At 40.1% G+C, this 27,687-nt stretch overlaps 1 protein-coding gene across 11 annotated transcripts in view; it reads left to right on the forward strand.

The window, feature by feature from the left end:
* IRAG1 (inositol 1,4,5-triphosphate receptor associated 1) overlaps nucleotides 1-27,687 on the forward strand; it is a 128,835-nt gene that overhangs the window by 52,219 nt on the left and 48,929 nt on the right. For 10 of the 11 annotated variants that reach the window (XM_056527991.1, XM_056527984.1, XM_056527983.1 and 7 more), the window contains one exon: nucleotides 21,938-22,092. In XM_056527991.1, coding sequence (XP_056383966.1) covers nucleotides 22,012-22,092 — 81 coding nt within the window. In that variant the 5' untranslated portion in view covers nucleotides 21,938-22,011. Of the gene's footprint in view, nucleotides 1-12,786; nucleotides 13,890-21,937; nucleotides 22,093-27,687 lie in introns of those variants that run through there. The other variant, XM_056527990.1, reaches the window with a different exon arrangement.

Here is a 27,687-nt window from a genome sequence, read left to right on the forward strand (position 1 = left end):
AATATGTTTTTAAAATGTTATTTTTAAAAAGGTGATTTTTTTTTTTTTTTATGACTTTTATTAACTTTAGTTTTTCTTACACCTTTTTACCCCCTGGGTGACTGTAATCTACGCTCTATTGGTAAAGTCTGCCATAGGCATTAGAGATGAGCGAACTTACAGTAAAATTCGATTTGTCACGAACCTCTCGGCTCGGCAGTTGATGTCTTATCCTGCATAAATTAGTTCAGCTTTCCGGTGCTCCGATGGGCTGGAAAAGGTGGATACAGTCCTAGGAGACTCTTTCGGAGCACCTGAAAGCTTAACTAATTAACGCAAGAAAAGTCATCAACTGCCGAGCCGAGAAGTTCGTGACGAATCGAATTTACTGTAAGTTCCCTCATCTCTAATAGGCATCAATAGCCAAGTCACAGTGGGCACAGAAACCTCGGGCTGCCCTGACAACCAATCGGCACCCAGAGATCACATCACGTGATTATTTATGTCAGGTATTCCTTATAGGTGTCGGCCGCAGATAGCCATACTCCCTCACCATACCGGAAATATAGGTCATAATTCGGGAAGAGGTCATCTCTGTGTCGCCCCCTTTTGACATCAGGTGGCAAGTTAGGCTACTAATTCAAGTCACCAGGATTAGTAAAACATGGCTGCGTTCTTCTCAAATCAGCGCCACCCATATTCTCAGGTTGTGTGGGGTATTACAACTTTACTCCATTAAGTTCAGTGGAACGGAGCTGCAATACCGCACACAACCTGAGGACAAGAGTGGCGCTGTTTCTTGAAGAATCATCCTAATCCTTTAATATAAAGGATGGATACTTTCCCTTCACATTAGATGCACTTAATAAAAAAGAATAAAACTGCACGAAAAACTGCATGTGTGTTTCCAGCCTTACAAGGACTCCTCTCCCAGCGGGGGCCTGGAGGATCCTCACAGGGCGGATGGGATTATTTAAACATCTCAATGTTGTTTTTAGACCTAATTTTAGCCGAGTGCAAACACAGGAATATTAGGTAAGATATATACTGAGCGCCGGGCTGATAACAGATTAAAATAACCACAAATGAGAAGCAGATGTCACAGAGGAGACTTCATGATGTGTCCGAGATTTCCCCATAGAATCACCTTTTTTGGAGTTCTGCCGCTCACAGTCAGACGTCTGTAACCATCCGAGCATCTGAATAAGAACATCTCATCAACAGATTATATAAGTGACTTATAAAGTGCCCCCCCCCCCATGTACATACAAACCAAGGATATACCCACTGTAATACTGCCCTGTATGTGTAGGAATATCACAATACTGCCCCCTATATACAAGAATATAACTACTATAATACTGCCCCCTATATACAAGAATATATCTACTATAATACTGCTCCTATATACAAGAATATAACTACTATAATACTGCTCCTATATACAAGAATATAACTACTATAATACTGCTCCTATATACAAGAATATAACTACTATAATACTGCTCCTATATACAAGAATATATCTACTATAATACTGCCCCCTATATACAAGAATATATCTACTATAATACTGCCCCCTATATACAAGAATATAACTACTATAATACTGCTCCTATATACAAGAATATAACTACTATAATACTGCTCCTATATACAAGAATATAACTACTATAATACTGCTCCTATATACAAGAATATATCTACTATAATACTGCCCCCTATATACAAGAATATAACTACTATAATACTGCTCCTATATACAAGAATATAACTACTATAATACTGCTCCTATATACAAGAATATATCTACTATAATACTGCTCCTATATACAAGAATATAACTACTATAATACTGCTCCTATATACAAGAATATAACTACTATAATACTGCCTCCTATATACAAGAATATAACTACTATAATACTGCTCCTATATACAAGAATATAACTACTATAATACTGCTCCTATATACAAGAATATAACTATTATAATACTGCTCCTATATACAAGAATATAACTACTATAATACTGCTCCTATATACAAGAATATATCTATTATAATACTGCTCCTATATACAAGAATATATCTACTATAATACTGCCTCCTATATACAAGAATATAACTACTATAATACTGCCCCCTATATACAAGAATATAACTACTATAATACTGCTCCTATATACAAGAATATAACTACTATAATACTGATCCTATATACCAGAATATAACTACTATAATACTGCTCCTATATACCAGAATATAACTACTATAATACTGCTCCTATATACAAGAATATAACTACTATAATACTGCCCCTATATACAAGAATATAACTACTATAATACTGCCCCTATATACAAGAATATAACTACTATAATACTGCCTCCTATATACAAGAATATAACTACTATAATACTGCTCCTATATACAAGAATATAACTACTATAATACTGCTCCTATATACAAGAATATAACTACTATAATACTGCCCCCTATATACAAGAATATAACTACTATAATACTGCTCCTATATACAAGAATATAACTACTATAATGCTGACTCCTATATACAAGAATATAACTACTATAATACTTCTCCTATATACAAGAATATAACTACTATAATACTGCTCCTATATACAAGAATATAACTACTATAATACTGCTCCTATATACAAGAATATAACTACTATAATACTGCTCCTATATACAAGAATATAACTACTATAATTCTGCTCCTATATACAAGAATATAACTACTATAATACTGCTCCTATATACAAGAATATAACTACTATAATACTGCTCCTATATACAAGAATATATCTACTATAATACTGCTCCTATATACAAGAATATAACTACTATAATACTGCTCCTATATACAAGAATATAACTACTATAATACTGCTCCTATATACAAGAATATAACTATTATAATACTGCTCCTATATACAAGAATATAACTACTATAATACTGCTCCTATATACAAGAATATATCTATTATAATACTGCTCCTATATACAAGAATATATCTACTATAATACTGCCTCCTATATACAAGAATATAACTACTATAATACTGCCCCCTATATACAAGAATATAACTACTATAATACTGCTCCTATATACAAGAATATAACTACTATAATACTGCTCCTATATACCAGAATATAACTACTATAATACTGCTCCTATATACCAGAATATAACTACTATAATACTGCTCCTATATACAAGAATATAACTACTATAATACTGCTCCTATATACAAGAATATAACTACTATAATACTGCCCCTATATACAAGAATATAACTACTATAATACTGCCTCCTATATACAAGAATATAACTACTATAATACTGCTCCTATATACAAGAATATAACTACTATAATACTGCTCCTATATACAAGAATATAACTACTATAATACTGCCCCCTATATACAAGAATATAACTACTATAATACTGCTCCTATATACAAGAATATAACTACTATAATGCTGACTCCTATATACAAGAATATAACTACTATAATACTGCTCCTATATACAAGAATATAACTACTATAATACTGCTCCTATATACAAGAATATAACTACTATAATACTGCTCCTATATACAAGAATATAACTACTATAATACTGCTCCAATATACAAGAATATAACTACTATAATTCTGCTCCTATATACAAGAATATAACTACTATAATACTGCTCCTATATACAAGAATATAACTACTATAATACTGCTCCTATATACAAGAATATAATTACTATAATACTGCTCCTATATACAAGAATATATCTACTATAATACTGCCTCCTATATGCAAGAATATAACTACTATAATACTGTCCTATACACAAGAATATAACTACTATAATACTGCTCCTATATACAAGAATATAACTACTATAATACTGCTCCTATATACAAGAATATTACTACTATAATACTGCTCCTATATACAAGAATATAACTACTATAATACTGCTCCTATATACAAGAATATAACTACTATAATACTGCCTCCTATATACAAGAATATAACTACTATAATGTAATATAGAGAGAAGAGCACCAGGCACTGTCTACTCGACTGTAAGTCAAATTATCCTGTCCGGACTATCCGGGGTGTGTGACCTGCTGTACTAGGTGCTATGGGGAGCGTCTACGTCTATAAAGGACAAAGTCTTTCATACAATGGCAAGTAGAAATGAAGGTAGACGGACGACTCACCCAGGTAGCAAAAATATCTTCTTTTATTCAATGCTTGCAGCTTAAAATGACAGCAGGTTCAGGGGGGTCTATCAGCAGGAACGCAGGGCTGTGGAGTGCAACGACCGTATCGCTTCGGACTGAAGCTTCTTCCGGCCTCCAACAGGTGTTCTACGTCCTGCTGTGATTTAAAACCAGGTATGTGCGGAAGGGGGGAGGGGCCTTCACCTAGACAAAAAATCACCTACGTGCTGATATAATGTTAAAAACATTCTTAGCGAATTTACAAAAATGGGCTAAATTCTGCCCTATCATTAAGTCCCGCTGGTCCGAGGGCTCCAGTTCTGAGTATCCAGCGGGTTTCCATTTGTATAAGAATATTTTCTCTATCTCCTCCTTCTTTCGGGGGAGGGATGCGCTGGATCCCAAAGAACTTTAGAGCCCTGGGATCATTTTCATGCTCTTCCTTCATATGCTTCATTAGTTTTGGGACTCCTTTCCCTGATTTCAGAGAATAAATGTGTTCTCTGTATCTGGTAGACAATTGCCTTTTCGTTTTTCCGATATAAAATCGGGCACAAGGACACATTAACCCATACACTACATGTGTACTTTTACATGTTATAACTTCTCTGACAGTGATATCTCTTCCTCCTAGGTTTACAAAATTCACTTTCATATTCTGAGAGCAGTGTGAACATTGACCACAGGCGTAATTGCCTGGGGGAAGGGAACTGGTCAGCCAATCTTTGCTATCTTTCTGTGCGATTTCTTTGCGTTTTTTAATTTTTTTAATATTATCTCTGATTGTGCTGTTTTTCCTAAATGTTATTAAAGGTTTATTTTTGGCTACTATTTTCAAGTCTTCATCCTGTTCTAATATTTTCCAATTGTTGTGTATAGCTTTAGTGATTATATTATTTATGGGAGTATTTGCGAATGAGAAGGTGAATCTTTTATTTCCTGTTTCTTGAATATTAGATGTTTTTTGTTTGTTAACTAACAGATCTTCTCTTTTCTTTTCATTTGCTTTCTCATATGCTTGCTGTATGAGTTTTTCAGGATATCCTCTTTTTCTCAGCCTTTCTTTTAATTCTTCTGCCTGTATTTCGTATTTATATTCATGTGTATTAATTCGTTTTAGCCGAATAAATTGGCTATATGGCAGACCCTTTTTTACATGATGAGGGTGGGAGCTTTTAAAATGGAGTAAAGTATTTCTTGCTATTTTTTTTCTAAAGCCTGTCACTGATATCTTGTTGCCTTCAATATTTATTTCTGTGTCTAGGAATTCCAAACTTTTGTTACCATATACTGCTGTGAAAAACATATTATAGGAATTAACCTCATTTAAGTATTTCACAAATTCATGAAATTTTTCTTCTGTGTCACTCCACACTATTATAATGTCATCTACGTAACGCTTGAAAAAGCGCACGTATTGCAGATAGGGATTATTATCAGAAAAAATATATTGATCTTCAAATGCAGCTAAAAAAAGTGTTGCGAATGTACAAGAAACCGGGGTCCCCATCGCGGTACCAGTACATTGCTGGTACCACTGGGAGTCGTATTTAAACGTGTTATTTGTTAATACGAAGTGGAGAGCTTCACATACAAAATTAACAAAATGGTTAGTTTTACCTGTTTAGTTTAATTGGAAAAAACCTAAATCACAAACCTATTACAACAAAAAACAAAAACCTAAAACAGGAAATAATCCAACAAAGAAAAAGTCTGATTTTTGGACTTCGGATTCGGATTCTGCCCCAGAAGAGGTAGTAGCAAAAACAAGCAGTAATATAAGGATGGAACCACAAGTCCCTTTAGGAAGACCACAAGAAGACATAAAAGGAGAAGGAGGCAGAGAAAACGCACCAGCTACAAAGAAAAGGGTGGTGACATGGCGCAAGACATAGAAGAGGAGGACAATGTAGTCAATTTAACTTCAGAGACACTAGATGTCACCACTATAAGAGCTTTATCAAAAGGCCTTAATTTTGGCATCTTGGAAAACTTCCGAGAGGAAGATTTTGAAATCGATATACAGAAGGGCATCAGAAAAATTAATCTGCATAAGTTTTTCAGTAACAAACCTAATAAAAATGTCATAGAAGCACTAGAGGGAGAAAAGCAGTGTTACATAGGTCCTTTGGGATTTATTCCCAACCCACAATTAACCACACAAGATATAACTAACATACAGATCTTGAGTAATTTAGAATGTGAACAGGGACCTATAGACAGCTTATCTAATTCCATATTTACAGGAGGTAACCCCTCAACATTCTCCCCTCCAATTAGCCCAGGGAGTCCCCTTGAGCTTTTTAGAAAATCAGTTACACAAGAGGTTAAAAGTATTATATACCCCAAAGCAGAAATTAACATTTCTTTAGAAGAAAAAACAGCTATAGAGAAAATCGCATCAAGGGATGACATAACTATTACAAGAGCTGACAAAGGCAGCTCGATAGTAGTTATGTATACTGAAGATTACATAAAAGAAGCTCTCAAACAGTTAAACAACACCACCACATATATTAAATTAAAAGGGGACCCCACATCTAAAATTATCAGTGCACTCAAAACATTTCTCAGGGTTCAAGTAGACAAAAATATTTTGAGTAAAAAAACTGCAGAAAAATTGCTTCCAATTGCCCCCAAACCAGCTAAGTGGTACATTATACCAAAAGTACACAAAACATTATGCCAACCCCCAGGTCGCCCCATCATAGCGGGCATAGGGTCCAGTACTGAATACTTGTCCCAATACATTGATTGGTTATTGCGTCCCATGCTGATTAGCACCAGGACATATTTAAAAGACACCACCCACCTGATAACCTCCATCCAGTCTTTTCACATTCTACCACATGACACTTTAGGAAGTATCGATGTAGAAAGCCTGTATACCCGTATCCCGTTGGATACGGGTATACAGGCCATCCGATACTTCCTAACTAAAACAGGTAAAACTAACCATTTTGTTAATTTTGTATGTGAAGCTCTCCACTTCGTATTAACAAATAACACGTTTAAATACGACTCCCAGTGGTACCAGCAATGTACTGGTACCGCGATGGGGACCCCGGTTTCTTGTACATTCGCAACACTTTTTTTAGCTGCATTTGAAGATCAATATATTTTTTCTGATAATAATCCCTATCTGCAATACGTGCGCTTTTTCAAGCGTTACGTAGATGACATTATAATAGTGTGGAGTGACACAGAAGAAAAATTTCATGAATTTGTGAAATACTTAAATGAGGTCAATTCCTATAATATGTTTTTCACAGCAGTATATGGTAACAAAAGTTTGGAATTCCTAGACACAGAAATAAATATTGAAGGCAACAAGATATCAGTGACAGGCTTTAGAAAAAAAATAGCAAGAAATACTTTACTCCATTTTAAAAGCTTCCACCCTCATCATGTAAAAAAGGGTCTGCCATATAGCCAATTTATTCGGCTAAAACGAATTAATACACATGAATATAAATACGAAATACAGGCAGAAGAATTAAAAGAAAGGCTGAGAAAAAGAGGATATCCTGAAAAACTCATACAGCAAGCATATGAGAAAGCAAATGAAAAGAAAAGAGAAGATCTGTTAGTTAACAAACAAAAAACATCTAATATTCAAGAAACAGGAAATAAAAGATTCACCTTCTCATTCGCAAATACTCCCATAAATAATATAATCACTAAAGCTATACACAACAATTGGAAAATATTAGAACAGGATGAAGACTTGAAAATAGTAGCCAAAAATAAACCTTTAATAACATTTAGGAAAAACAGCACAATCAGAGATAATATTAAAAAAATTAAAAAACGCAAAGAAATCGCACAGAAAGATAGCAAAGATTGGCTGACCAGTTCCCTTCCCCCAGGCAATTACGCCTGTGGTCAATGTTCACACTGCTCTCAGAATATGAAAGTGAATTTTGTAAACCTAGGAGGAAGAGATATCACTGTCAGAGAAGTTATAACATGTAAAAGTACACATGTAGTGTATGGGTTAATGTGTCCTTGTGCCCGATTTTATATCGGAAAAACGAAAAGGCAATTGTCTACCAGATACAGAGAACACATTTATTCTCTGAAATCAGGGAAAGGAGTCCCAAAACTAATGAAGCATATGAAGGAAGAGCATGAAAATGATCCCAGGGCTCTAAAGTTCTTTGGGATCCAGCGCATCCCTCCCCCGAAAGAAGGAGGAGATAGAGAAAATATTCTTATACAAATGGAAACCCGCTGGATACTCAGAACTGGAGCCCTCGGACCAGCGGGACTTAATGATAGGGCAGAATTTAGCCCATTTTTGTAAATTCGCTAAGAATGTTTTTAACATTATATCAGCACGTAGGTGATTTTTTGTCTAGGTGAAGGCCCCTCCCCCCTTCCGCACATACCTGGTTTTAAATCACAGCAGGACGTAGAACACCTGTTGGAGGCCGGAAGAAGCTTCAGTCCGAAGCGATACGGTCGTTGCACTCCACAGCCCTGCGTTCCTGCTGATAGACCCCCCTGAACCTGCTGTCATTTTAAGCTGCAAGCATTGAATAAAAGAAGATATTTTTGCTACCTGGGTGAGTCGTCCGTCTACCTTCATTTCTACTTGCCATTATAACTACTATAATACTGCTCCTATATGCAAGAATATAACTACTATAATACTGCCTCCTATATACAAGAATATAACTACTATAATACTGCTCCCTATATACAAGAATATAACTACTATAATACTGCCCCTATATACAAGAATATAACTACTATAATACTGCCCCTATATACAAGAATATAACTACTATAATACTGCTCCTATATACAAGAATATAACTACTATAATACTGCTCCTATATACAAGAATATAACTACTATAATACTGCTCCTATATACAAGAATATAACTACTATAATACTGCCCTTATATACAAGAATATAACTACTATAATACTGCTCCCTATATACAAGAATATAACTACTATAATACTGCCTCCTATATACAAGAATATAACTACTATAATACTGCTCCTATATACAAGAATATAACTACTATAATACTGCTCCGATATACAAGAATATAACTACGATAATACTGCTCCTATATACAAGAATATAACTACTATAATACTGCTCCTATATACAAGAATATAACTACTATAATACTGCTCCTATATACAAGAATATAACTACTATAATACTGTTCCTATATACAAGAATATAACTACTATAATACTGCTCCTATATACAAGAATATAACTACTATAATACTGCTCCTATATACAAGAATATAACTATTATAATACTGCTCCTATATACAAGAATATAACTACTATAATACTGCCTCCTATATACAAGAATATAACTACTATAATACTGCTCCTATATACAAGAATATAATTACTATAATACTGCTCCTATATACAAGAATATAACTACTATAATACTGTCTCCTATATACAAGAATATAACTACTATAATACTGCTCCTATATACAAGAATATAACTACTATAATACTGCTCCTATATACAAGAATATAACTACTATAATACTGCTCCTGAGTGGGAAGGTCCTTGTGCTAACACTGACACAAGGAAGTATAAGGCAGCAGATTGGCTTTTGTGCAAATAATCCTGTGATGTCACAACAGCTTACCTGACCTCGCTCCCTCCCCCCAATTACACCCCCTACCTTAATTACACCACATTAGATTCCCCACATTAGGAAGCACAGTTTCCCCACATTAGGAAGCACAGTTTCCCCACATTAGGTAGCATAGATTCCCCACATTAGGTAGCATAGTATTCCAAATTAGGTAGCATAGATTCCCCACATGAGGAAGCATAGATTCCCCACATTATGAAGCACAGATTCCCCACATTAGGTAGCATAGATTCCCCCATTAGATAGCATAGATTCCCCACATTAGAAAGCAGTTTCCCCACATTAGGTAGCATAGTATTCCACATTAGGTAGCATAGAATCCCCACGACAAGCACACACACAAACACATAGACAGACAGACACACACACACACACATAGACAGAGACACACACAGACAGACAGACAGACACACACAAACACACAGACAGACACACACACAGACAGATACAGACACACACACAGACAGATACAGACACACACACAGACAGATACAGACACACACACACACAGACAGACACACACACACACAGACAGATACAGACACACACACACAGACACACACACACAGACAGATACAGACACACACACACACACACACACAGAGACACACACAGACAGACAGACACACACACAGACAGAGACAGACACACACAGACAGAGACACACACAGACAGACAGACACACACACACAGACAGACACACACACAGACAGACACACACACACACACAGACACACACACACACAGACAGACACACACAGACAGACACACACAGACAGATACAGACACACACACAGACAGATACAGACACACACACACACACAGAGACACACACAGACAGACACACACACAGACAGAGACAGACACACACACACAGACAGACAGAGACACACACAGACAGACAGACACACACACACACACACACACACAGACAGACAGACACACACACACACACAGACACACACACACACACACACACACACAGACACACATACACACACAGACAGACACACACAGACAGACACACACACACACAGACAGACACAGACACACACACACACACACACAGACAGACACACACACACACACACAGACACACACACACACACACACACAGACAGACACACACACACACACACACACAGACAGACAAACATACACACACAGACAGACACACACAGACAGACACACACACACACAGACAGACACACACACACACACAGACAGACACACATACACACACACACACACACACACACAGACACACACACACACACACAGACAGACACACACACACACACACACACACAGACAGACACACATACACACACAGACAGACACACACAGACAGACACACACACACACAGACAGACACACACACACACACAGACAGACACACATACACACACAGACAGACACACACAGACAGACACACACACACACACACACACAGACAGACACACACACACAGACAGACACACACACACACAGACAGACACACACACACACACACACACACACACACACACAGACAGACACACACAGACAGACACACACACACACACCTGGCAGCGTTTCTTCCCTTCTGCGGCGGTCACTGACGTCCTCCTGCGCGGATCTGCGGAGGGACGTCACATGCGCGATATCTCTCATCAGACCCGGGCCGGCCGCCTTCAGAGCTGCAAACGAGGGTCGGCGTAGCGAGGGGGGGGGGACGGTAAGTTATGGCACCCCGTGAGTGGCACCCCGTAGCAATTATTTGCGCAATTTTTTCTTATACACAGGCGATAAAGGCAGCGAATCTATCTGCGCCATATTTAATGTGCAAACAACTGGTAAATTTGTAGTTCTTTTTTTTAACAAAATTTTCGGGGATTTTTGTCAGAGACACACCCATTTTCCCTGGCGACCACTCCCCTTTTTTTTGGGGGGGGGCGGGGTTTTAGTAAGGCTGTATTCACACGGCGAAATGTCCATGGGAAAATTCCACAACGGAATTCTACTAAATTTAAAGCACATTAACCTCAATGGGATTTCTCTGTCCCATTCCCCTTGTGCAATTTTTCGGATGGGAGTTCCGCGTGGAAATTCTGCGTTGTGTAGAGGACCTGTCTTTAAATTGTGCGCAATTGCAGGCGGGAACCCAATGAAATTAATCCTATTGTTTTCGGCACACAGAAATTCCGCCAAAATTCCAAAATGCAATTCGCAAACTCTGCCAAAATTTCTGGACAGAATTCGAGCAGAATTGCAGAATTTCCGCCGTGTGAACAGCCAAAAGTGGAGAGTTAGTAGGTTATTTTGGATTTTTTTGTCACAAATTCTGGCGCCTAAAAAAAACAAAAAAAAAAAAAAAAAACCTACAATATCTACTCGGAAAAGCCTTAGTAAATGAGACCCACAAAAGTAATAAAGTGAGTACTGACTACAAAAAAAATTATAAAAATAGCTCAAAACGATCATTTATAAGGCGTAAAGCTAAAAAACCACTCAAAATACGCCACAAAAATTGCGCAATAACAATGATATTATTATGCAGAGTACAGGGCTGGGCCGGTAGTAATCCTGGTTATCCTGTTCTGTACATGTGACTGCGGCCCCCGGGGGCCACTGGCGTTGTCATCTTTCTAAATCAGTGGTCTCAAACTGTGGCCTTCCAGATGTTGCAAAACTACAACTCCCAGCATGCCCGGACAGCCGTTGGCTGTCCGGGCATGCTGGGAGTTGTAGTTTGTCAACAGCTGGAGGCACCCTGGTTGGGGAACACTGCTTTAGATTCTGGGCTTTGTCCTAGGCCTGGCCGGAAACCCAATAAAGGTCCTAGGGTGAAGCTATGGGGCTCCTGTACAAAGCAGTATTCTATCCGGGCATGCTGAGAGTTGTAGTTTTGCAACAGCTGGAGGCACCCTGGTTGGGAAACACTGCTTTAAATCTGCAGTGTGACTTTGTCCTAGGCCTGGCTGGAGGCCCAATAAGGTCCTAGGGTGAAGCTATGAGGCTCCTGTACAAAGTCGTTGACTGTCCGGGCAGGCTGGGAATTGTAGTTCTGCAACAGCTGGAGGCACACTGGTTGGGGAACACTGCTTTAGATTATGGACTTTGTCCTATGCCTGGCCGGAAGCCCAATAAGGTCCTAGGGTGAAGCTATGGGGCTCCTGTACAAAGCCGTTGGCTGCGGGGCATGCTGGGAGTTGTAGTTTTGCAACAGCTGGAGGCACATTACTCGGGAAAAATTGCTTTAGATTCTGCAGTTTGACTTTGTCCTATGCCTGGCCGGAAACCCAATAAGGTCCTAGGGTGAAGCTATGGGGCTCCTGTACAAAGCAGTTGTCTATCCGGGCATGCTGGGAGTTGTAGTTTTGCAACAGCTGGAGGCACACTGGTTGGGAAACACTGCTTTAAATTCTGCAGCGTGACTTTGTCCTAGGCCTGGCTGGAGGCCCAATAAGGTCCTAGGGTGAAGCTATGGGGCTCCTGTACAAAGTCTTTGGCTGTCCGGGCATGCTGGGAGTTTTAGTTTTGCAACAGCTGGAGGCACACTGGTTGGGGAACACTGCTTTAGATTCTGGACTTTGTCCTAGGCCTGGCTGGAGGCCCAATAAGGTCCTAGGGTGAAGCTCTGTGGCTCCTGTACAAAGCCGTTGGCTGCCGGGCATGTTGGGGGTTGTAGTTCTGCAACATCTGGAGGGCCACAGTTTGAGACCACTGTCCTAAATGAATCTGAGTTCACAATAACAGAGCAGAACCGTCCATACGGCGAGCACCGTGGGAAAATCTGGTGTAGGGGGCGGAGCCTCGCGGCGGATCAGGAATGAATGGACGCGGCTGTTATTCTTCCAGTCTCCTGCGCGGCCGTGATGGATGACGGCGACAGAAATAGACGCAATGTTATTCCAGAGAAAAACCTCTAATTCATAAAAGCTGCTATATAAGGAGCAGAAATCATGGCGTTACATGGGACTGCACAGCGTATCAAGACAGTTATTACAGTGTTACATAGGACTGCAGGTCACATCTATACATTATCTGTACTCAGAGAGTTATCACTGTTATCTGTGGTGTTACATAGGACTGCAGGTCACATCTATACATTATCTGTACTCAGAGATATCACTGTTATCTGTGGTGTTACATAGGACTGCAGGTCACATCTATACATTATCTGTACTCAGAGAGTTATCACTGTTATCTGTGGTGTTACATAGGACTGCAGGTCACATCTATACATTATCTGTACTCAGAGAGTTATCACTGTTATCTGTGGTGTTACATAGGACTGCAGGTCACATCTACTACATTATCTGTACTCAGAGAGTTATCACTGTGTTATCTGTGGTGTTACATAGGACTGCAGGTCACATCTATACATTATCTGTACTCAGAGAGTTATCACTGTTATCTGTGGTGTTACATAGGACTGCAGGTCACATCTATACATTATCTGTACTCAGAGAGTTATCACTGTTATCTGTGGTGTTACATAGGACTGCAGGTCACATCTATACATTATCTGTACTCAGAGAGTTATCACTATGTTATCTGTGGTGTTACATAGGACTGCAGGTCACATCTATACATTATCTGTACTCAGAGAGTTATCGCTGTGTTATCTGTGGTGTTACATAGGACTGCAGGTCACATCTATACATTATCTGTACTCAGAGAGTTATCGCTGTGTTATCTGTGGTGTTACATAGGACTGCAGGTCACATCTATACATTATCTGTACTCAGAGAGTTATCACTGTTATCTGTGGTGTTACATAGGACTGCAGGTCACATCTATACATTATCTGTACTCAGAGAGTTATCACTGTGTTATCTGTGGTGTTACATAGGACTGCAGGTCACATCTATACATTATCTGTACTCAGAGAGTTATCACTGTGTTATCTGTGGTGTTACATAGGACTGCAGGTCACATCTATACTTTATCTGTACTCAGAGAGTTATCACTGTGTTATCTTGTGGTGTTACATAGGACTGCAGGTCACATCTGTACATTATCTGTACTCAGAGAGTTATCACTGTGTTATCTGTGGTGTTACATAGGACTGCAGGTCACATCTATACATTATCTGTACTCAGAGAGTTATCACTGTTATCTGTGGTGTTACATAGGACTGCAGGTCACATCTATACATTATCTGTACTCAGAGAGTTATCACTGTTATCTGTGGTGTTACATAGGACTGCAGGTCACATCTATACATTATCTGTACTCAGAGAGTTATCACTGTTATCTGTGGTGTTACATAGGACTGCAGGTCACATCTATACATTATCTGTACTCAGAGAGATATCACTGTTATCTGTGGTGTTACATGGGACTGCAGGTCACATCTATACATTATCTGTACTCAGAGAGTTATCACTGTGTTATCTGTGGTGTTACATAGGACTGCAGGTCACATCTACTACATTATCTGTACTCAGAGAGTTATCACTGTTATCTGTGGTGTTACATAGGACTGCAGGTCACATCTATACATTATCTGTACTCAGAGAGTTATCACTGTTATCTGTGGTGTTACATAGGACTGCAGGTCACATCTATACATTATCTGTACTCAGAGTTATCACTGTTATCTGTGGTGTTACATAGGACTGCAGGTCACATCTATACATTATCTGTACTCAGAGAGTTATCACTGTGTTATCTGTGGTGTTACATAGGACTGCAGGTCACATCTATACATTATCTGTACTCGGAGAGTTATCACTGTTATCTGTGGTGTTACATAGGACTGCAGGTCACATCTATACATTATCTGTACTCAGAGAGTTATCACTGTGTTATCTGTGGTGTTACATAGGACTGCAGGTCACATCTATACATTATCTGTACTCAGAGAGTTATCACTGTGTTATCTGTGGTGTTACATAGGACTGCAGGTCACATCTATACATTATCTGTACTCAGAGAGTTATCACTGTTATCTGTGGTGTTACATAGGACTGCAGGTCACATCTATACATTATCTGTACTCAGAGAGTTATCACTGTTATCTGTGGTGTTACATAGGACTGCAGGTCACATCTACTACATTATCTGTACTCAGAGAGTTATCACTGTGTTATCTGTGGTGTTACATAGGACTGCAGGTCACATCTATACATTATCTGTACTCAGAGAGTTATCACTGTTATCTGTGGTGTTACATAGGACTGCAGGTCACATCTATACATTATCTGTACTCAGAGAGTTATCACTGTTATCTGTGGTGTTACATAGGACTGCAGGTCACATCTATACATTATCTGTACTCAGAGAGTTATCACTGTGTTATCTGTGGTGTTACATAGGACTGCAGGTCACATCTATACATTATCTGTACTCAGAGAGTTATCACTGCGTTATCTGTGGTGTTACATAGGACTGCAGGTCACATCTATACATTATCTGTACTCAGAGAGTTATCACTGTTATCTGTGGTGTTACATAGGACTGCAGGTCACATCTATACATTATCTGTACTCAGAGAGTTATCACTGTTATCTGTGGTGTTACATAGGACTGCAGGTCACATCTATACATTATCTGTACTCAGAGAGTTATGACTGTTATCTGTGGTGTTACATAGGACTGCAGGTCACATCTATACATTATCTGTACTCAGAGAGTTATCACTGTTATCTGTGGTGTTACATAGGACTGCAGGTCACATCTATACATTATCTGTACTCAGAGAGTTATAACTGTTATCTGTGGTGTTACATAGGACTGCAGGTCACATCTATACATTATCTGTACTCAGAGAGTTATCACTGTTATCTGTGGTGTTACATAGGACTGCAGGTCACATCTATACATTATCTGTACTCAGAGAGTTATCACTGTTATCTGTGGTGTTACATAGGACTGCAGGTCACATCTATACATTATCTGTACTCAGAGAGTTATCACTGTGTTATCTGTGGTGTTACATAGGACTGCAGGTCACATCTATACATTATCTGTACTCAGAGAGTTATCACTGTTATCTGTGGTGTTACATAGGACTGCAGGTCACATCTATACATTATCTGTACTCAGAGAGTTATCACTGTGTTATCTGTGGTGTTACATAGGACTGCAGGTCACATCTATACATTATCTGTACTCAGAGAGTTATCACTGTTATCTGTGGTGTTACATAGGACTGCAGGTCACATCTATACATTATCTGTACTCAGAGAGTTATCACTGTTATCTGTGGTGTTACATAGGACTGCAGGTCACATCTATACATTATCTGTACTCAGAGAGTTATAACTGTTATCTGTGGTGTTACATAGGACTGCAGGTCACATCTATACATTATCTGTACTCAGGGAGTTATCACTGTTATCTGTGGTGTTACATAGGACTGCAGGTCACATCTATACATTATCTGTACTCAGAGAGTTATCACTGTTATCTGTGGTGTTACATAGGACTGCAGGTCACATCTATACATTATCTGTACTCAGAGAGTTATCACTGTGTTATCTGTGGTGTTACATAGGACTGCAGGTCACATCTATACATTATCTGTACTCAGAGAGTTATCACTGTTATCTGTGGTGTTACATAGGACTGCAGGTCACATCTATACATTATCTGTACTCAGAGAGTTATCACTGTTATCTGTGGTGTTACATAGGACTGCAGGTCACATCTATACATTATCTGTACTCAGAGAGTTATCACTGTTATCTGCGGTGTTACATAGGACTGCAGGTCACATCTATACATTATCTGTACTCAGAGAGTTATCACTGTTATCTGTGGTGTTACATAGGACTGCAGGTCACATCTATACATTATCTGTACTCAGAGTTATCACTGTTATCTGTGGTGTTACATAGGACTGCAGGTCACATCTATACATTATCTGTACTCAGAGTTATCACTGTTATCTGTGGTGTTACATAGGACTGCAGGTCACATCTATACATTATCTGCACTCAGAGAGTTATCACTGTGTTATCTGTGGCGTTACATAGGACTGCAGGTCACATCTATACATTATCTGTACTCAGAGAGTTATCACTGTGTTATCTGTGGTGTTACATAGGACTGCAGGTCACATCTATACATTATCTGTACTCAGTTATCACTGTTATCTGTGGTGTTACATAGGACTGCAGGTCACATCTATACATTATCTGTACTCAGAGAGTTATCACTGTTATCTGTGGTGTTACATAGGACTGCAGGTCACATCTATACATTATCTGTACTCAGAGAGTTATCACTGTGTTATCTGTGGTGTTACATAGGACTGCAGGTCACATCTACTACATTATCACTGTTATCTGTGGTGTTACATAGGACTGCAGGTCACATCTATACATTATCTGTACTCAGAGTTATCACTGTTACCTGTGGTGTTACATAGGACTGCAGGTCACATCTATACATTATCTGTACTTAGAGAGTTATCACTGTGTTATCTGTGGTGTTACATAGGACTGCAGGTCACATCTACTACATTATCTGTTCTCAGAGAGTTATCACTGTTATCTGTGGTGTTACATAGGACTGCAGGTCACATCTATACATTATCTGTACTCAGAGAGTTATCACTGTTATCTGTGGTGTTACATAGGACTGCAGGTCACATCTATACATTATCTGTACTCAGAGAGTTATAACTGTTATCTGTGGTGTTACATAGGACTGCAGGTCACATCTATACATTATCTGTACTTAGAGAGTTATCACTGTTATCTGTGGTGTTACATAGGACTGCAGGTCACATCTATACATTATCTGTACTCAGAGAGTTATCACTGTGTTATCTGTGGTGTTACATAGGACTGCAAGTCACATCTATACATTATCTGTACTCAGAGAGTTATCACTGTTATCTGTGGTGTTACATAGGACTGCAGGTCACATCTATACATTATCTGTACTCAGAGTTATCACTGTGTTATCTGTGGTGTTACATAGGACTGCAGGTCACATCTATACATTATCTGTACTCAGAGAGTTATCACTGTTATCTGTGGTGTTACATAGGACTGCAGGCCACATCTATACATTATCTGTACTCAGAGAGTTATCACTGTTACCTGTGGTGTTACATAGGACTGCAGGTCACATCTATACATTATCTGTTCTCAGAGAGATATCACTGTTATCTGTGGTGTTACATAGGACTGCAGGTCACATCTATACATTATCTGTACTCAGAGAGTTATCACTGTTATCTGTGGTGTTACATAGGACTGCAGGTCACATCTATACATTATCTGTACTCAGAGAGTTATCACTGTGTTATCTGTGGTGTTACATAGGACTGCAGGTCACATCTATACATTATCTGTACTCAGAGAGTTATCACTGTTATCTCTGGTGTTACATAGGACTGCAGGTCACATCTATACATTATCTGTACTCAGAGAGTTATCACTGTTATCTGTGGTGTTACATAGGACTGCAGGTCACATCTATACATTATCTGTACTCAGAGAGTTATCACTGTGTTATCTGTGGTGTTACATAGGACTGCAGGTCACATCTATACATTATCTGTACTCAGAGATATCACTGTTATCTGTGGTGTTACATAGGACTGCAGGTCACATCTATACATTATCTGCACTCAGAGAGTTATCACTGTGTTATCTGTGGTGTTACATAGGACTGCAGGTCACATCTATACATTATCTGTACTCAGAGAGTTATCACTGTTATCTGTGGTGTTACATAGGACTGCAGGTCACATCTATACATTATCTGTACTCAGAGAGTTATCACTGTGTTATCTGTGGTGTTACATAGGACTGCAGGTCACATCTATACATTATCTGTACTCAGAGAGTTATCACTGTTATCTGTGGTGTTACATAGGACTGCAGGTCACATCTATACATTATCTGTACTCAGAGAGTTATTACTGTGTTATCTGTGGTGTTACATAGGACTGCAGGTCACATTTATACATTATCTGTACTCAGAGAGTTATCACTGTTATCTGTGGTGTTACATAGGACTGCAGGTCACATCTACTACATTATCTGTACTCAGAGAGTTATCACTGTTATCTGTGGTGTTACATAGGACTGCAGGTCACATCTACTACATTATCTGTACTCAGAGAGTTATCACTGTTATCTGTGGTGTTACATAGGACTGCAGGTCACATCTATACATTATCTGTACTCAGAGAGTTATCACTGTTTTATCTGTGGTGTTACATAGGACTGCAGGTCACATCTATGACTTTATTCTTTGTTTGGATATTGCTCCATGGTGCAGACAGTACTTGTATAAAACCACACAGTACCCAGATAAACGGTATATACTGCAGATGACCAGATAAACGGTATATACTGCAGATGACCAGATAAACGGTATATACTGCAGAGGTCCAGATAAACGGTATATACTGCAGATGACCAGATAAACGGTATATACTGCAGATGACCAGATAAACGGTATATACTGCAGAGGTCCAGATAAACGGTATATACTGCAGATGACCAGATAAACGGTATATACTGCAGAGGTCCAGATAAACGGTATATACTGCAGATGACCAGATAAACGGTATATACTGCAGATGACCAGATAAACGGTATATACTGCAGAGGTCCAGATAAACGGTATATACTGCAGATGACCAGATAAACGGTATATACTGCAGATGACCAGATAAACGGTATATACTGCAGAGGTCCAGATAAACGGTATATACTGCAGATGACCAGATAAACGGTATATACTGCAGATGACCAGATAAACGGTATATACTGCAGATGACCAGATAAACGGTATATACTGCAGAGGTCCAGATAAACGGTATATACTGCAGATGACCAGATAAACGGTATATACTGCAGAGGTCCAGATAAACGGTATATACTGCAGAGGTCCAGATAAACGGTATATACTGCAGATGACCAGATAAACGGTATATACTGCAGATGACCAGATAAACGGTATATACTGCAGAGGTCCAGATAAACGGTATATACTGCAGATGACCAGATAAACGGTATATACTGCAGAGGTCCAGATAAACGGTATATACTGCAGATGACCAGATAAACGGTATATACTGCAGATGACCAGATAAACGGTATATACTGCAGATGACCAGATAAACGGTATATACTGCAGAGGTCCAGATAAACGGTATATACTGCAGATGACCAGATAAACGGTATATACTGCAGAGGTCCAGATAAACGGTATATACTGCAGATGACCAGATAAACGGTATATACTGCAGATGACCAGATAAACGGTATATACTGCAGAGGTCCAGATAAACGGTATATACTGCAGATGACCAGATAAACGGTATATACTGCAGATGACCAGATAAACGGTATATACTGCAGAGGTCCAGATAAACGGTATATACTGCAGATGACCAGATAAACGGTATATACTGCAGATGACCAGATAAACGGTATATACTGCAGATGACCAGATAAACGGTATATACTGCAGAGGTCCAGATAAACGGTATATACTGCAGATGACCAGATAAACGGTATATACTGCAGAGGTCCAGATAAACGGTATATACTGCAGATGACCAGATAAACGGTATATACTGCAGATGACCAGATAAACGGTATATACTGCAGATGACCAGATAAACGGTATATACTGCAGAGGTCCAGATAAACGGTATATACTGCAGATGACCAGATAAACGGTATATACTGCAGAGGTCCAGATAAACGGTATATACTGCAGATGACCAGATAAACGGTATATACTGCAGATGACCAGATAAACGGTATATACTGCAGATGACCAGATAAACGGTATATACTGCAGAGGTCCAGATAAACGGTATATACTGCAGAGGTCCAGATAAACGGTATATACTGCAGATGTCCAGATAAACGGTATATACTGCAGATGACCAGATAAACGGTATATACTGCAGATAACCAGATAAACGGTATATACTGCAGAGGTCCAGATAAACGGTATATACTGCAGATGACCAGATAAACGGTATATACTGCAGAGGTCCAGATAAACGGTATATACTGCAGAGGTCCAGATAAACTGTATATACTGCAGAGGTCCAGATATAACTTACTGATGTGTTTATCTTTCAGCTCACAACAAATGACCCCCCAGCGCCCCCTGTGTGTACGGTCAGTCCAGGACAAGTCACCAGTCACCGTCCAGGATGCCAACACTACCCCCAGTGCCCGAGCAAACTGGAGATGCCCAGCACCCCTCCCCCCCGCCACCCTCTGCCCCAGTGAAGGTGAGTCTCCTGTCTGCACTATGGATGAAGATACGACCTTCAGTGTACACCAGTGCTTCCCAACCAGGGTGCCTCCAGCTCTTGCAAAACTACAACTCCCAGCATGCCCGGACAGCCGTTGGCTGTCCGGGCATGCTGGGAGTTGTAGTTTTACAACAGCTAGAGCCACTTTGGTTAGGAAAACACTGCTGTAGACTGATACTATACAAGTAGAGGACATAGATCTGCAGATGTGTATGACATGCAGGGTGTGCAGACAGCTGGGTGATCACATGTACAGGTCCATGAAGATTTACAGATGTGTATGACATTGACATGCAGGGTGTGCAGACAGCTGGGTGATCACATGTACAGGTCCATGAAGATTTACAGATGTGTATGACATTGACATGCAGGGTATGTGGACAGCTGGGTGACCACATGTACAGATTTATGGAGATTTAAGGATATTTATGACATGCAGGGTGTGTGGACAGCTGGGTGATTACATGTATCGGTCTATGGAGATTTACAGATGTGTATGACAAGCAGGGTGTGTGGACAGCTGGGTGATCACATGTACAGGTCCATGGAGATTTACAGATGTGTATGACATGCAGGGTGTGTGGACAGCTGGGTGATTACATGTACAGGTCCATGGAGATTTACAGATGTGTATGACATGCAGGGTGTGTGGACAGCTGGGTGATTACATGTACAGATTTATGGAGATTTACAGATGTGTATGACATGCAGGGTGTGTGGACAGCTGGGTGATTACATGTACAGATTTATGGAGATTTAAAGATATTGATCACATGCAGGGTGTGTGGACAGCTGGGTGATCACATGGAGATTCGCCGCTCGTCATGTTGACATTTTTCACCAGTTTGTTCCCTCGGGAGATTTCAGTTTTTGTACAAATTCTGGGACTAAAAATAGAACGAAAAATTCTCCGAAATGGATAAAATCTGTTATAAGTCACATGATCAGGATAACAACGCCGCATCGGCTCTGCTACATCACAACATCCGCTGCACAACCCCCGGATGGGAGAAGTGGTACTGTGCATATGTGCAGGACGGGAGAAGTGATACTGTGCAGTGTATATATACAGGACAGAAGTGGTACTGTGCATATGTACAGGACAGGAGAAGTGGTACTGTGCAGTGTATATATACAGGACAGAAGTGGTACTGTGCATATGTACAGGACAGGAGAAGTGATACTGTGCAGTGTATATACAGGACAGGAGAAGTGATACTGGGCAGTGTATATATACAGGACAGGAGAAGTGATACTGTGCAGTGTATATACAAGACAGGAGAAGTGGTACTGTGCATATGTACAGGACAGGAGAAGTGGTACTGTGCATATGTGCAGGACAGAAGTGGTACTGTGCAGTGTATATACAGGAGAAGTGATACTGTGCAGTGTATATACAGGACAGGAGAAGTGATACTGTGCAGTGTATACACAGGACAGGAGAAGTGATACTGTGCAGTGTATATACAGGACAGGAGAAGTGATACTGTGCAGTGCATATACAGGACAGGAGGAGAAGTGGTACTGTGCAGTGTATATATACACGACAGGAGAAGTGATACTGTGCAGTGTATATATACAGGACAGGAGAAGTGGTACTGTGCAGTGTATTTACAGGACAGGAGAAGTGATACTGTGTAGTATATATACAGGACAGGAGAAGTGGTACTGTGCAGTGTATATATACAGGACAGGAGAAGTGATACTGTGCAGTGTATATACAGGACAGGAGAAGTGATACTGTGCAGTGTATACACAGGACAGGAGAAGTGATACTGTGCAGTGTATACACAGGACAGGAGAAGTGGTACTGTGCAGTGTATATATACAGGACAGGAGAAGTGATACTGTGCAGTGTATATATACAGGACAGGAGAAGTGGTACTGTGCAGTGTATATACAGGACAGGAGAAGTGGTACTGTGCAGTGTATATATACAGGACAGGAGAAGTGGTACTGTGCAGTGTATATACTGGACAGAAGTGGTACTGTGCAGTGTACATACAGGACAGGAGAAGTGATACTGTGCAGTGTTCATATATACAGGACAGGAGAAGTGATACTGTGCAGTGTAGATACAGGAGAAGTGGTACTGTGCAGTGTATATACAGCACAGGAGAAGTGGTACTGTGCATATGTACAGGACAGGAGAAGTGGTACCGTGCAGTGTATATACAGGACAGAAGTGATACTGTGCAGTGTATATACAGGGCAGGAGAAGTGGTACTGTGCAGTGTATATACAGAAGAAGTGGTATTGTGCAGTGTATATACAGGACAGGAGAAGTGGTACTGTGCAGTGTATATATACAGGACATGAGAAGCGGTACTGTGCAGTGTATATATACAGGACAGGAGAAGTGGTACTGTGCAGTGTATATACAGGACAGGAGAAGTGATACTGTGCAGTGTATATACAGGACAGAAGTGGTACTGTGCAGTGTATATATACAGGACAGGAGAAGTGGTACTGTGCAGTGTATATACTGGACAGAAGTGGTACTGTGCAGTGTACATACAGAACAGGAGAAGTGATACTGTGCAGTGTACATACAGGACAGGAGAAGTGATACTGTGCAGTGTTCATATATACAGGACAGGAGAAGTGATACTGTGCAGTGTAGATACAGGAGAAGTGGTACTGTGCAGTGTATATACAGGACAGGAGAAGTGGTACTGTGCATATGTACAGGACAGGAGAAGTGGTACCGTGCAGTGTATATACAGGACAGAAGTGATACTGTGCAGTGTATATACAGGACAGGAGAAGTGGTACTGTGCAGTGTATATACAGAAGAAGTGGTACTGTGCAGTGTATATACAGGACAGGAGAAGTGGTACTGTGCAGTGTATATACAGGACAGGAGAAGTGATACTGTGCAGTGTACATACAGGACAGGAGAAGTGATACTGTGCAGTGTACATACAGGACAGGAGAAGTGATACTGTGCAGTGTACATACAGGACAGGAGAAGTGATACTGTTCAGTGTACATATAGGACAGGAGAAGTGATACTGTGCAGTGTACATACAGGACAGGAGAAGTGGTACTGTGCAGTGTACATACAGGACAGAAGAAGTGGTACTGTGCAGTGTATACACAGGACAGGAGAAGTGATACTGTGCAGTGTATACACAGGACAGGAGGAGAAGTGGTACTGTGCAGTGTATATATACAGGACAGGAGAAGTGATACTGTGCAGTGCATATACAGGACAGGAGGAGAAGTGGTACTGTGCAGTGTATATATACAGGACAGGAGAAGTGATACTGTGCAGTGTATATATACAGGACATGAGAAGCGGTACTGTGCAGTGTATATACAGGACAGGAGAAGTGATACTGTGTAGTATATATACAGGACAGGAGAAGTGGTACTGTGCAGTGTATATACAGGACAGGAGAAGTGGTACTGTGCAGTGTATATACAGGACAGGAGAAGTGGTACTGTGCAGTGTATATACAGGACAGGAGAAGTGATACTGTGCAGTGTACATACAGGACAGGAGAAGTGATACTGTGCAGTGTACATACAGGACAGGAGAAGTGATACTGTGCAGTGTACATACAGGACAGGAGAAGTGATACTGTTCAGTGTACATACAGGACAGGAGAAGTGATACTGTGCAGTGTACATACAGGACAGGAGAAGTGGTACTGTGCAGTGTATATATACAGGACAGGAGAAGTGATACTGTGCAGTGTATACACAGGACAGGAGAAGTGATACTGTGCAGTGTATACACAGGACAGGAGAAGTGATACTGTGCAGTGTAAATACAGGACAGGAGAAGTGATACTGTGCAGTGCATATACAGGACAGGAGGAGAAGTGGTACTGTGCAGTGTATATATACAGGACAGGAGAAGTGATACTGTGCAGTGTATATATATACAGGACAGGAGAAGTGGTACTGTGCAGTATATATACAGGACAGGAGAAGTGATACTGTGTAGTATATATACAGGACAGGAGAAGTGGTACTGTGCAGTGTATATATACAGGACAGGAGAAGTGATACTGTGCAGTGTATATACAGGACAGGAGAAGTGATACTGTGCAGTGTATACACAGGACAGGAGAAGTGATACTGTGTAGTATATATACAGGACAGGAGAAGTGGTACTGTGCAGTGTATATATACAGGACAGGAGAAGTGATACTGTGTAGTATATATACAGGACAGGAGAAGTGGTACTGTGCAGTGTATATATACAGGACAGGAGAAGTGATACTGTGCAGTGTATATACAGGACAGGAGAAGTGATACTGTGCAGTGTATATACAGGACAGGAGAAGTGATACTGTGTAGTATATATACAGGACAGGAGAAGTGGTACTGTGCAGTGTATATATACAGGACAGGAGAAGTGATACTGTGCAGTGTATATATATATACAGGACAGGAGAAGTGGTACTGTGCAGTGTATATACAGGACAGGAGAAGTGATACTGTGTAGTATATATACAGGACAGGAGAAGTGATACTGTGCAGTGTATATATACAGGACATGAGAAGTGATACTGTGCAGTGTATATACAGGACAGGAGCAGCGGTACTGTGCAGTGTATATATACAGGACAGGAGAAGTGATACTGTGCAGTGTATATATACAGGACAGGAGAAGTGGTACTGTGCTGTGTATATACAGGACAGGAGAAGTGGTACTGTGCAGTGTATATACAGGACAGGAGAAGTGGTACTGTGCAGTGTATTTACAGGACAGGAGAAGTGATCATGTGCAGTGTATATACGGGACAGGAGAAGTGATAATGTGCAGTGTATATACGGGACAGGAGAAGTGATACTGTGCAGTGTATATACAGGACAGGAGAAGTGGTACTGTGCAGTGTATATATACACAGGACAGGAGAAGTGGTACTGTGCAGTGTATATATACAGGACAGGAGAAGTGGTACTGTGCAGTGTATATATACAGGACAGGAGAAATGGTACTGTGCAGTGTATATACTGGACAGAAGTGGTACTGTGCAGTGTACATACAGGACAGGAGAAGTGATACTGTGCAGTGTTCATATATACAGGACAGGAGAAGTGATACTGTGCAGTGTAGATACAGGAGAAGTGGTACTGTGCAGTGTATATACAGCACAGGAGAAGTGGTACTGTGCATATGTACAGGACAGGAGAAGTGATATTGTGCAATGTATATACAGGACAGGAGAAGTGATACTGTGCAGTGTATATATACAGGACATGAGAAGCGGTACTGTGCAGTGTATATATACAGGACATGAGAAGCGGTACTGTGCAGTGTATATATACAGGACAGGAGAAGCGGTACTGTGCAGTGTATATACAGGACAGGAGAAGTGATACTGTGCAGTGTATATATACAGGACAGGAGAAGTGATACTGTGCAGTGTATATACAGGACAGGAGAAGTGATACTGTGCAGTGTATATACAGGACAGAAGTGGTACTGTGCAGTGTATATATACACAGGACAGGAGAAGTGGTACTGTGCAGTGTATATATACAGGACAGGAGAAGTGGTACTGTGCAGTGTATATACTGGACAGAAGTGGTACTGTGCAGTGTACATACAGA

This window comes from Hyla sarda, chromosome 6 (genome assembly GCF_029499605.1).
Source record: "Hyla sarda isolate aHylSar1 chromosome 6, aHylSar1.hap1, whole genome shotgun sequence".
NCBI classification, from domain to species: domain Eukaryota; kingdom Metazoa; phylum Chordata; class Amphibia; order Anura; family Hylidae; genus Hyla; species Hyla sarda.